This window comes from Nipponia nippon, unplaced genomic scaffold, assembly GCF_047370975.1.
Source record: "Nipponia nippon isolate SJK-2023a ecotype South Korea unplaced genomic scaffold, ASM4737097v1 scaffold_7, whole genome shotgun sequence".
Classification (NCBI taxonomy): Eukaryota; Metazoa; Chordata; class Aves; order Pelecaniformes; family Threskiornithidae; genus Nipponia; species Nipponia nippon.
Window position 1 is genome coordinate 7,195,197 of NW_028262391.1, and position 11,629 is coordinate 7,206,825.

An 11,629-nucleotide genomic window follows, 5' to 3' on the forward strand; every position below is an offset into this window, starting at 1 on the left:
TGCTGCTGCAGCTCTGGTGAGAGGGAGCAGCTCAACATCCCCAGCTCCCCCCAGCCCACCGCAGCGAGTGGAGAACATGGCCACAGAGCTGGAGGACCGCTGTCCCATCTGCCTGGACAGCTGGGAGGAGGCCAGCTACGTGACACCATGCCTTCACCAGTTCTGCTACCCGTGCATCCTGCGGTGGGCTGAGAGCAAGCCTGAGTGCCCCCTCTGCAAGAGGAGGATCCTCTCCATCATGCACTCGGTGTGGGCAGACGATGACTTTGGGGAGCATGTCATCACACCATCTGCGGCATCAGCAGTCGTCAGCCGCCAGGCACGAGGCGCTCCTGGCCGTGCAGCTGCCCGCAGCCCTGCAGCAACAGAACCACAGCCTGTGGGGATGATGCCCAGGGCTCCTCTGGGCGGCCTCCAGCCCAGCACCTGGGCATCCCTTTTCCAGGACCACCCAGCTCTCCTCCAGCCCCTTCTGACGTGGGTGCGTCAGGAGCTGCGAGCGATCTTTGGCAACCAGCGTTCGCGGGCAGCCATAGTGGAGGACATCATCATGCCCCTCCTGATCCTCTTCGGCCTGGATGAAGATCTCCTGGTCCAGCTGCTGGCGGCCTTCCTCCAAAACCATGCGGCGACATTTGTGCACCAGCTCATTGTTGTCGCCCTGCAACGGTGCAGCAGGGAGGCTCGCCGTCTGCTGGGCCTGGAGGACGGCCATGCTGGTGGGGGCCGGGAGGGCAGCCCTGCGCCTGCCCCAGGCCCCACGGCCTCCCGAGGAGGGTCTCCCACACCTGGCCCGACCCCCTCCAGCAGCTCTGAGGGAACCAACACGGACGAGCTCCCCAGCACCTCAGCAGCTGCCCTTCATGGGGGTCCCGGCAGCCCTCCCTCTGCCCCCGTTCCTCTCCCCGGGGAGCATGAAGAGCCCCAGGAGGAGCCCGAGGAGGCTGTGGCACCTCCATCTGCCTCCAGCCGGGGCAGGGAATGCTCCCCTGGGGGGCCACGGCAACCCCCGAAGAGAAGGGCCGGCAGCCCCGAGGCCTCTTCTCCAGCCAAGAAGAGGCCACCCCGCCGGCAGCACTAGAAGGCAGCCCCAGGTGTTGCCGAAACCAGGGCCGGGCCAGCAGCTGGGGCATGCACCGGCCCTCAAGGGCTCCTGACCCTCTAAGTCTAACTGTCAGGCAGTAAAAGAAAATAAAGGCCTGAAAACTGCAGAACAAGTCTCGGTGTTGCCAGCAGTGCAGGTGGCTTTGCTGTCGCCACCCGTGCTGCTTTCTCCCCCTTTTCCTGGGGCTGTGCCCACCGTTTGCTCTCCTTGTCCTCAGCAGGGCCCCACGGGGCTTCTCGTTGCCCTGCTTTGGCTGTCATGGGGCTGGACCTGTGCTCTCTGGGTGCATCTCTCCCCAGAGCACAGCGCCGTGGATCTTGGCCTTCTGCTCTTGCAGGGCCCCTTTCCCTTCGACAAGGTGCCATGGTGCCTGGCCCTGTGCTCTTGCAGGGGCCCTTTCCCCTGATTCGAGCGCCGTGGGGCCTCGCCCTGTGGACCTGAAGGGCCTCTGTGCTGATCTGAGCACCACTGAGTCGCATTGTCTGGTCTTGCTGGGCACTCTTTCCCCTCATTCAGGTGCTACAGGGACACAAGCCGGGAAAGATGGAGATGCTGCTGCCCTCGAGCACAGGCTTTCTTCTCACTCTTCCAGATCCAGCCTTGGCACTGGCATTTCTTCTCCTCCACGTGGAAAGGACCCCTCTTTGGCAGATGGATGCCGTCAGTTCCCCAGCGCCCCTCACCACCACCCCCACCACCCCTCCCCATCGCACGCTCTCTGCAGGACTTCCCCTGCTGTGAGTCAACCCCGCAGAAATGGCAGCACGTCTTATCTGTGCTCCCCAGGGCCCCTCGCCCTCCTCTCACACACCGCCCTGGGACCCCTTCTGCAGCCAAGCCGGCCACGCAAGGTGAGGGGAGGGACCGACAGCGGCTGCTGGGTTTGGCTCCAAGAGCTGCTGCTTGGCGCCAAAGGAAGACCCAGGTCCCTATGACATGGAAGGCCAAAGCTCAGCTCGAGTTGAAACTGGCCAGCTTTGTGTCAGACAACAAGAAAGGGCTTTTTAAGTAAGTTAATAGCAAGAGGAGGAAAACACTGGGCTGACACTTGGTGAAGATGGTCCCCTGGCAAACACGGATGCAGCGAAAGCGGAGGCATTCAACACTTTTTTTGCCTCAGTCTTTAATATTAACGATAGGCCTGGGGCTGCCCAGTCCTCTCACTTGGAGGAGCACAACTGTGGGAACAGTGACACATTTGCAGACCCTGAAATTGTGAGGGGATGGTTGTATCCATTGAATGCTCACAAGTCCATGGGGCCTGGTGGGATTCATCCCAGAGCGCTGAAGGAGCTAGCGGATGTTACAGCAGGACTCCTCTCAATCATCTACCAAAGGTCTTGGGCATCTGGGGAGGTGTCTGCTGACTGGAAGCTAGCCAACATTATCCCATTTACAGAATTAGAATTTCCTTCTTTTGAGATGAATCTGCTTTGAAGCTGTGTCAAAGTAGCTTTTTAAGCCTGCTTAAAAGATTCTAATAACCGAAATGAACTGAAAAGTTGTCAAAGAAATTAATACTGATCTAGCAATTCTGGTAGTGAACCTTCTAATGTACAAATGGCCTTGGGTTTTTAGCACAATGTATTTGCAGATGGATTTAGAAAATGCTCACTTGTGCCACCAGTTTGTGTGGCACTTGACCATAACTGAATCCACTCAGTAACTGTTAAGTACAATGTTACATGCTAAATCCATTTAACAATATGAACATCCAATTTATGTCATTTCAACAAAGGCAATGAGTTTGTGACTACACAGTATCTGTATTCACCTAGACATACTTATTTTGTTTTGGTTTTTCAAATGTTTGCTTTAAAATTCCTTCTAACACACAAGCAAGTTCTAGAATTGCGTTGAAAGTAGGAAGATAAACTACTAATAATGGTAGAAGACACTGCAAGAGTATGAGATTCATTAGCAGAACTGTATGATGAGCTATAGTGTGGAGAGAAAATTCACCTATGCCTGGGGACTGCCCGGTGGTCCTGGCTCCTGCAGGAATTTCATCTGCTCCAGTTGTTCAGATGGCTTGCTTGCTCCGAGAGGAGAGGGGATAGAGAGAGCCTTCATTCATAGAGGAAAATCTGTACACCTCATAGAAAATATTTTTTTCTTCCAGAAGTGAGGAATAGAAGTTGACTGACAGTAGAGTGTTTTTAACACTATTTACTTGGATAATATAAAAATGTAATGGTTCATAAAACGGTACAAATTTAGTGGCATAATAAGTAGATGGAATTTGCCTGAATTTCTTCAAAAGAAAAAAAGATGACAGCAGAAAAGAGCTGTAGAAAAGTTTAACATTTCATAATTTTTTTTAGGTTTGTTTTTAGATCAGACGAAATGTTGTGCTCATATTGTGATTTTTCATTTCAGGCGGTGATGTACTCAGAGAAGAAAAAAAAAAATCATTTCAGAACAAAACTATCCAGACATCCCTTTCAATAATGACAAACTGGAATTTTTTCTCATATCCATTTTTTTCTGCAAAACAATATTTCAGCTCAATCAACGTATTATTCTTGAGGTTTGCCAGTTGATCAGCAAAATATTTTTTCCCATCAATAAAACAGATTCTGACCTGTCTCAAACGAGCTGCATGTAATGAAAAATTGGGTTTATGTTGATTTGGTTCTATTTGGTCTTTTTCTATTGTCAAAGGCTATTTCTTTTTGTTATCTCTCTCACAAAAGTAAAATTTTAAAGTAAGGTGTTTTCTTCTCTCTCTTCCCTGCCCCCCCTGCCCTCTAAGTCATGATTTTACCCCAGCCTGCCCACTTCAATCTGGCTAATTTGGGTATGTCCCTGGTTTTCCTGGAGTTCCATTCACCCCCAGTGATACATCATGACACTTCTGGCTGACCATTCCTTTGTCTTTTCAAGAGTTTGTTTCCTCAATGCATTTAAAAATTGCTTGCCTACCAAAGGATATAAGGAAAAGCTAACATATACCTCTTTGCAATTTCCATAGGATCATATGGATTTTAAGCAGGAAAAAATGTGATCTCTGTGCATTAAAATAAAAATGCAAGAAATCAAATGTCATCCCTCGTATGAGCCTGGGGCACTCAGCACAAGCTGAGTACAACTGTTACTGGGCAGGACAAGCTGTAGAGGTGATGCCCCTCTCTTGCTAAACTTCTCCAGGAAAGATTTCTGTGGACCATATTGAACACTGGATCTGGCAACAAGCAGTGTCACCCATCAGTTTAGCAAAATAAATTTTATTTTGCAAACTCACTCAACTTCAGCAAATGAGAATCTAAACAAATTCTTTTTCCCCTCAAAGTGTTTCTGGGTTACTACTCTGAATTGATTTCTGTTACAAAAGACCACTCCTGTCTCACTTTTCTGTACATAAATAGTAGTCTACTCTATAGCTTCAATCATGTTGAACAAAATACATTGATTCCCCTTTTTTTTTGTGTGGACCACTAATCAATAAAATCTAAATAAAATAAAATCAGACCTCTTAATCTCTGTCTTTTCATGAAAATAGCACCGTAGAAAGAAAATAGCTATAGTAAGTGTAGTTCTAGAGATTAAATTATGTATGATTTCCGTCTACACATGAAAAAAGCAGAATTTTGTGTCAAAGTTAAATCTTCAGAAATAACCATATAATTTTTATTTGGGGGTGGGGAGGGAGCAGATACTACCTTGGCCTTTCTGTCCCTTCCTGCTTTCTTCTCTTTTCCCACAAATCCCCCAAGGGACCCCTTCAACAAAGGCTGGTATTATGGGATACTATGTGGAAGCAGGTCTTGTTTCCAGGCTGACGAGATCCAAAGCACTGGGCAAAGTTAAAAGATTGCACTGATGGTTTGCAGTCACAACCGGATTCATTACTTGTATTGCGTTACTGTGAATCAGGGGCTGCTGCCTTGAAATAAACATCAATGTGTGTATTTGAGGAGCATCACAGAAAAGTGCACCCGTACGATATTACTTCAGGTTAGAAATTTGCCTCCAGTCTAAATAAATCAATATGTTATATATCTGTTCATATTTTACAAGGTATCATTTTTTTCCATCAAGGAAAAACACCAACAGAAGCTGCCTTTGTTTGCTTCTTAGTCATCTCAGAGACTCTGTACAGCCCGAATACTGCCACAGTGGCACTCATGGTGGGAGAAATACGCCTACCATGAAGGAAGTCCGAGTTTCTGAGAAGACTCATGCCACTCCTGCAGACCAAACAAACTTGGCTTGTTGCAGGGCTGCAATATGGTCCATGTTTCACAAAAGCATCCAGTTCTGTGCCATAGGTCTCACAAAAAAGTGTATTATAAATACGAACTCCATCCAAAAATGCCAAGCGAATTTGCAGAATCTCCCGAGCCTGAATGTTGGATGGGATAACCTTCATCCCCAAATCCTGCTCAGTGAAGTTGAACCTGAACTTCAGCTCTAAATTACTGTTCTTGCACGATGCAAGCAGTGGTAAGGATGGAGATCCAGTGCTGCATGTGGAAAATAGAATATCACTGCCTTACTACTAGCTAGATGGAGCACTTGCCATTTTTTAATCAGTTATATGTGATGTGCTATAATTTCCCACCATTGAGCAACTTTCAGGGGTTTGTTTTTCAGGGTTTTCGCTTTGGGACATTTGGATAATAAACTTGAAAGCCAATGAGCAGATGGGGGTAATCCTTGCATTCATTCAACTATAGAAGGACCACTGATGTTTGGACAGCTGGGAACTACTTTAGAAGAGTTTGATTTGCAAAATACAGAGCAGGTTCAGTATCGGTTTGGCTACACAATTTCAACATCTTGCGAATGCATCACCAGTGATGGGATTTTGCAATCAACCTTTACTGCATTGGTTTATAACTGAACGGTTACAAACCCAGGGTTTTGTGTTTGGATGAAGTGAAGCATTTTCATTAACTTATGGCAAAGAAGGATGAACTGCATCATGAACTGCTAGGGGAACCGGTAGCACAGATCTGCCCAAGTGAGTATATTTTTTTGTGCAATTTAAAAGGGAAGTATTTATTTTGTTTAGTTTGAAAGTGGAAATGTTTAGTACACCCCTTAGGGCCTAGATGTGCCAATAATGATAGCTGATAATGTCATTTGTAACACTGTGGCCTCAGCCACAGCCGGGTAGAAGCAGAGAGAATCAGATTTCCCTGCTGTGACTAGGGAGAAGAGAGTGCTTACAGCAGGGACAGAGACCTGATAGAAATACGTTTTCAATTATTTGAAAGATAAATTCATTTGGTCTGTGGGGTTAAACATGTTCAGAAGCATTTATCACTAGAATTTACCAAATTGCTCATGCACGGTTGCAAAGGAGACAGCCACTCTAACTGCAGGTCAGGCATCAGATGGGGTTATCTGTTCCCTTTTACAGGAGATGCGCACCTTGTTCCTCCCTCATCTACAGCAGGAGATCATAAGTATGATAACACACTGCACTGTAAGGTGAAATGTGAAAGTCAGAAAAAACTTACCTTTGTAGGAATTAAAAGAATGTCACAACTACGAAGAAAAATCCAGAGAATCTGCAAAGCAATGGGAATTACGTATTCAGAAAGCAAAGCACATCTGTCTTTCGTGATGTCATCGGTCCCAAGCAGACAGTGAGGAATGACAATGTGAATGGGTGCAATTCCAAAGGAAAAAGCTCCTCTGGTCCCATCACTGGTGGGCAAGGAGGGAAGAAGCAGGGGGACAGCACACCATTGGGGATGCAAAGCCAAATGCAAGAAAAATTCTTGATCATAGCCAAGTTTGTATCAATGGCTTGGCTGGGCATACTTTCTATATGACAAAGAAACTCAGGTGTCATCCTGGGCTTTTTGTTGGCTCGCTCATGCGGAATTTAACTCCTGATCAAAGTTTACAACTTTAAACATGAAGGTAAAATGCATAGGGATGTTGGAAATGCCACAACACGCTAAGCATTTCTGCCACAGGAATGCCCCTGCATTAAATGATCATTCCCCTGTGAGCACATCAAAAATTTTAAAGTCCTCTCCCATTTACAAATTAGAAAAATGTAAATGCTAACTTAACTCCAAATTGTGCCATTTAAACACATGCTAGCCTTTTGTTGGGAATCAAGTAGTTCATTCTAAATTAGGTAAATTATTAATTGGTATGCCTCTTTCTCTTCTGTTTCAGTACTGGAAATGATAAAATGTTAAATGGCGGCTACCCAAAGTACTTTACTCATATATTAATTAACAAGGGTAAGATTTTAATCAACTTGCACCAGGGAAAGATTGATTTAAACATTTGGAAATTTATCTCAAAAAGCCCTTTTACTTCCAGAAGAACAGCAGAAGAAAATCTTTGCAATTACAGTCTGTGCGCTTGCTAGCAGAAAGAGTGTCTGTTACTTGGATTTTGTTCCAGGACTGCACTAGATTTAATGCAACTACAAATCAGTTCCTGGGTTTTGACATCCAATATAAATTTTGTTATATCGAGACTTTGGGGACTTTGCAGCAAGCTATTGTAAGAAGCTTTTAGGATTATTTGGACATTTTGAAATTTGTTCTTACCTTCCAGTGCATTCAAGTGAAATAGGCCAAGGGAGACAGATTGCCGAAAGCTCCTGATGTTTGTTGGGTTCCTGTGGACGTTTCCCCAGCAAAGCAAATTCTCCCATCACTTGTCACTCAATTCTCGTAGCTCTGAGCTGCAAAACTGCTGAAGATCACAGAGGCAAAGTCGGTAAGTAATGCCACAGTCGCCAGTTTTCTTCAACACAAATTTTTTTGGACATGGGATGCTTTTCTTACAAGCAGAAGTTGGACAGTTTCCTTCTGACATCTTGGAGCTCAGGTGGGATCTGGACCTCACAGCTGCGGCTCTGCTTGAAACACCAGCCATCCAATAAATCCTAATCTGCCTCTAGGCATTAGATTTTTTTTAAATTTTATGAGTCACACCAGAGGATTTGGTTTATTGAATTTTGGTATTAGAAAAATTTAATGCTCTGAGGTTGAAAACATGTAGGACTCCTTTTGCTTTTAGCAACCCCCAGCCATGTTAATAACTCATTCCTTTAGAGGTGGTCTTCCTTTAGACCTATACACATGCAGTCTTGGGACCGGAGGAGCTCCTAACCTTCAGCTTTACTTATTTTACCTGCCTGACTCACTTTCAAGCATAACGACTAAAAGAATGAGAGTTCAGTACATGCCCAAGTCACAGCTTGGAGAGCATGACTGTGGTCCTCCACGGTACAATATACTTCTTTTCCAATAAAGCCTGTTGAGATAACATCTTCAAATGGATTTTAATAAGACAAATGAAATCTCTCTGGGCTGTATTTTACCTCAGTTTAAAACAAAATTATTCTCCAATAATTTACTGAAGCGACCCTCTGCAAACAATATTACCTGAAATAACTGCAGTTCATTATCTTTATAATAACAACATATAAAATTCAGTGCTGCTTAAAATTCATTTGAACAGCATAGCCCTGTGTTAATAATAGGATGTGAAACCAATGTTTTGGGACTCTCGGCAGAAAAATGACTTATTTATAAAGCACCTTTTTTCTCTTAACTGACACTGAATCACTCTAGATCACATGCAATTAAAGCACAAGAAATGAAGGATGGGTTTTAAGAGCCAGAGTCAGGCATGCCACCTGAACACTCGTTTACTCAGAAAAAAGCCCCACTGATAGCTCGTGAAAGGTTACTACTCAACTAACTATATAAGTACAGCAGTATACAACCCACAATCATTGCAAAAGGCACAACACTGGCCTAGACTTGTGTTTTGTTTTTAGAAGTCCTACCTGAAAGGTCTTTGACCAAATATGCTATGCTTTTCATGAAGGCAAAGCCATTTCCTACTTAAATAAATACAGGTGAGCATCCTGGGAGCACTGCAGCTCTACCAAGTTGTAACTACTGGTAAAAGGAGCTTCAGGAGACTGAAGGCATCTATGTTTCCTCTGGAAATTTTGATGCCTTATCTAGACATGCCTGTTACCGTTGATACTGTTGTGCTGCCAGAACAGCACAGTTAGTGATCTTAAAACGAAGGAAAAAAGCCCACACAGAACCTGAAGCGGTTTTCAGCTGTATTTGAAAAAGGTGCAGACAATGAAGTTTTTCCTTTACCTGGTGAGGGATTATATTTCAAGTATTAGATCCAGGGGAAGAATGCATCTGATTGAAAATATAGCAGCCTACTAGGCTTGTTATACAAGCAAGGTTGTTTTCTTCAGTGATCTTGAGAGCAAACTTTCCCAACGAATGCTGATGACAAACAAGCTCTGTGCTTTGACATCTGCCGCATGAGCTGAGTTTGCTAAACTGAATCCCCTTCTGTTTCCTCCAAACTGCCTTGATATTTGAACAAATGTGGAAAATAGCCTCTTCTCTGACTGTTTCAAGGCTTTCATAAAGAGTATATTAACTGACAGGATTTGCAGTTTGTGAGTTAGAGAGGAAAAACTAGGACTGATGAATTAACACATTGAATTTGGTCAGTGAGTGCCCCTGTATAAATGTATTTGTACGTATGGCACATGGTGACAGTGCAAATCAATTTACAGCTGTCCCTGCTTTATCTCCACACTTTCCTCCTTTGCTACATAAAAAAAAAAAAAAAAAAAAACAACCCAAAAAAATTAGGAACTACACTGCTCATCTACAGAAGCTTTGGAAGGGACAGGGGGTTGGAGAGGTGGAGACATCACGAGGAGGTCACAGGTGAGGAAGCCTCCCTGCAGAAATGGCAGGACACAAGGTATGATGCTATCATCTGCTCACTTTTGCAACAGAAGATTTTTGTTGCTTTTTAAAGTGTTTTTGTTTGGGTTTTTTTCTTTTCTTTATTTCCTTATTTGTTTTTTTCCACTTTTCAACTTTCAGGCTTACTTCTGTTTTGACCAAATCTGCTTCTTATGTCCCTGTCGAAACAGTCATTCAAAAGGTTTTAAGACTCCTTCTCCCTTTAGATGTTCATCACAAGAGTGCAGCAGCATGTGTTACAATAGATAGTTTTCTTTTATGTTCTTATAAGAGATTCCACACTGTCCCGGTGCTTTCTTTTTCAGTCTTGTCTTCGAGTTTGAGATGCATTGTTATTATTGCTATTATTTTCCCTCAGACAGTCTGTTAGGACTTTGACTCATCATTTTTGTCAATCAGAAAGGATTGTGAAGGATTTCCTCTACAGCTGAGGCAGTATCTGGAGCCCAGATATTAGCCAAAGCCAGCTGGGTTGCATGTAACTGCCTTTCTGCTGTTCATATGAGAGTGAATCCCTTCAACTTGATTTTTAATTATTGAAAAATTTGTTTAAATATCAAACTGTGCTGAAGAGGCAAGAAGCCTGATTGTATACAAAGATATGCTATTTTCTCCCTTTGGAAATGTATTTATTTTTCGAATATGCTATTTAAGATGATCAATCACATCAAGCCGCCCCACGATATGCGATGTCCTATGGTTCTCGATCTGCAAGGCAGACAGTGGTTTTAGAGATGCTGTGTTTACTCATAGGGAGAATCTGCTTTGCAAGGTAAGGCATGATTTCTAATAGGTTTGGACCTCGAGTCCTTTGGACCTTTGACATACCAGCAAGAGGTAATGTTAAAAAAAAAAAATTAAGAAACATATTGCAAAACATAAGAGTACTTTCAAGTGTCTGGAAGGGGACAGGCATTGCACAAAACTTGTCACAGCAGTTTCAGAAGCAAACAGCAGTTACCAAGTCCCCTCAACTCATAGCCAGCCACTTTCTGCTTGGTGCAGTGCCTTTTTATCAGGCCGACAAAAGCCAGAGGCATTGCCAGCTTTACCTTGGGAAGTTTGTGTCACAACGTAAATGTTCTGTTAATGTAGTGGTTTTTAAACTGAATGTAGATTAGCACTGGGCATCCAGTCCAGAGTAAATCAATACACCCCTGTTAGTCTATGTCAAAGGCAGTGATGGAAACTTGAAAAGGGCTCAGTAGTAAAGTTCTCTCTGAAAGACAAAGTCAGCCCTCAAAGGCAAAGTCTTCCAGGCAATTTCTTAAGATATGATTGAGGACGGTGATGAAAAACTTACTTTATTAATTATTCAGCTAATATAGTTGGCTTACAGTTAAATCAGCTACATGCATTCTGTAAATAGAAAAAATAACTTGAAAATTAATTGTCAAATTTTGCTTTTCTGCTCAAGAGCAGGTTATGCTTAATCAACATCTGAAATATTAAAATATATTTTTTAAAATAAAAGAATCCAAATACCAGACAGTGACCTGCAATACACATGACTTTTCCTACATCATATATCAAACCGAGCAGTAAGAGCGCTATGCATTTAGAATCCAAATTAATTCTTCCAGCAGAAATGGGGCTTGGACCAAACAAATTTGTCAACATTTTCACTCAAATGGCATTCAGATTTTTATATGACAAGTTTGCTTTGCAGACTCAGTTATAATATAACCCTAGACCAGAGTCTAAGAGCATCTTCCAATATCTTCATCCTAAACCCTGCTGTGCTTCTGGTAGTGCTGTGCAACCTGTCCAGGTGTGCTGTGCTGGG

At 43.6% G+C, this 11,629-nt stretch overlaps 1 protein-coding gene across 1 annotated transcript; it reads left to right on the forward strand.

Moving 5' to 3' along the window:
• On the forward strand, nt 1–1,081 carry LOC148050782 (E3 ubiquitin-protein ligase Topors-like). Its single transcript, XM_087740410.1, has one exon. It carries the CDS (start codon nt 77–79, stop codon nt 1,079–1,081), a length of 1,005 nt encoding a protein of 334 aa, XP_087596536.1. The 5' UTR covers nt 1–76.
• The last annotated feature ends 10,548 nt before the right edge of the window (nt 1,082–11,629 follow it).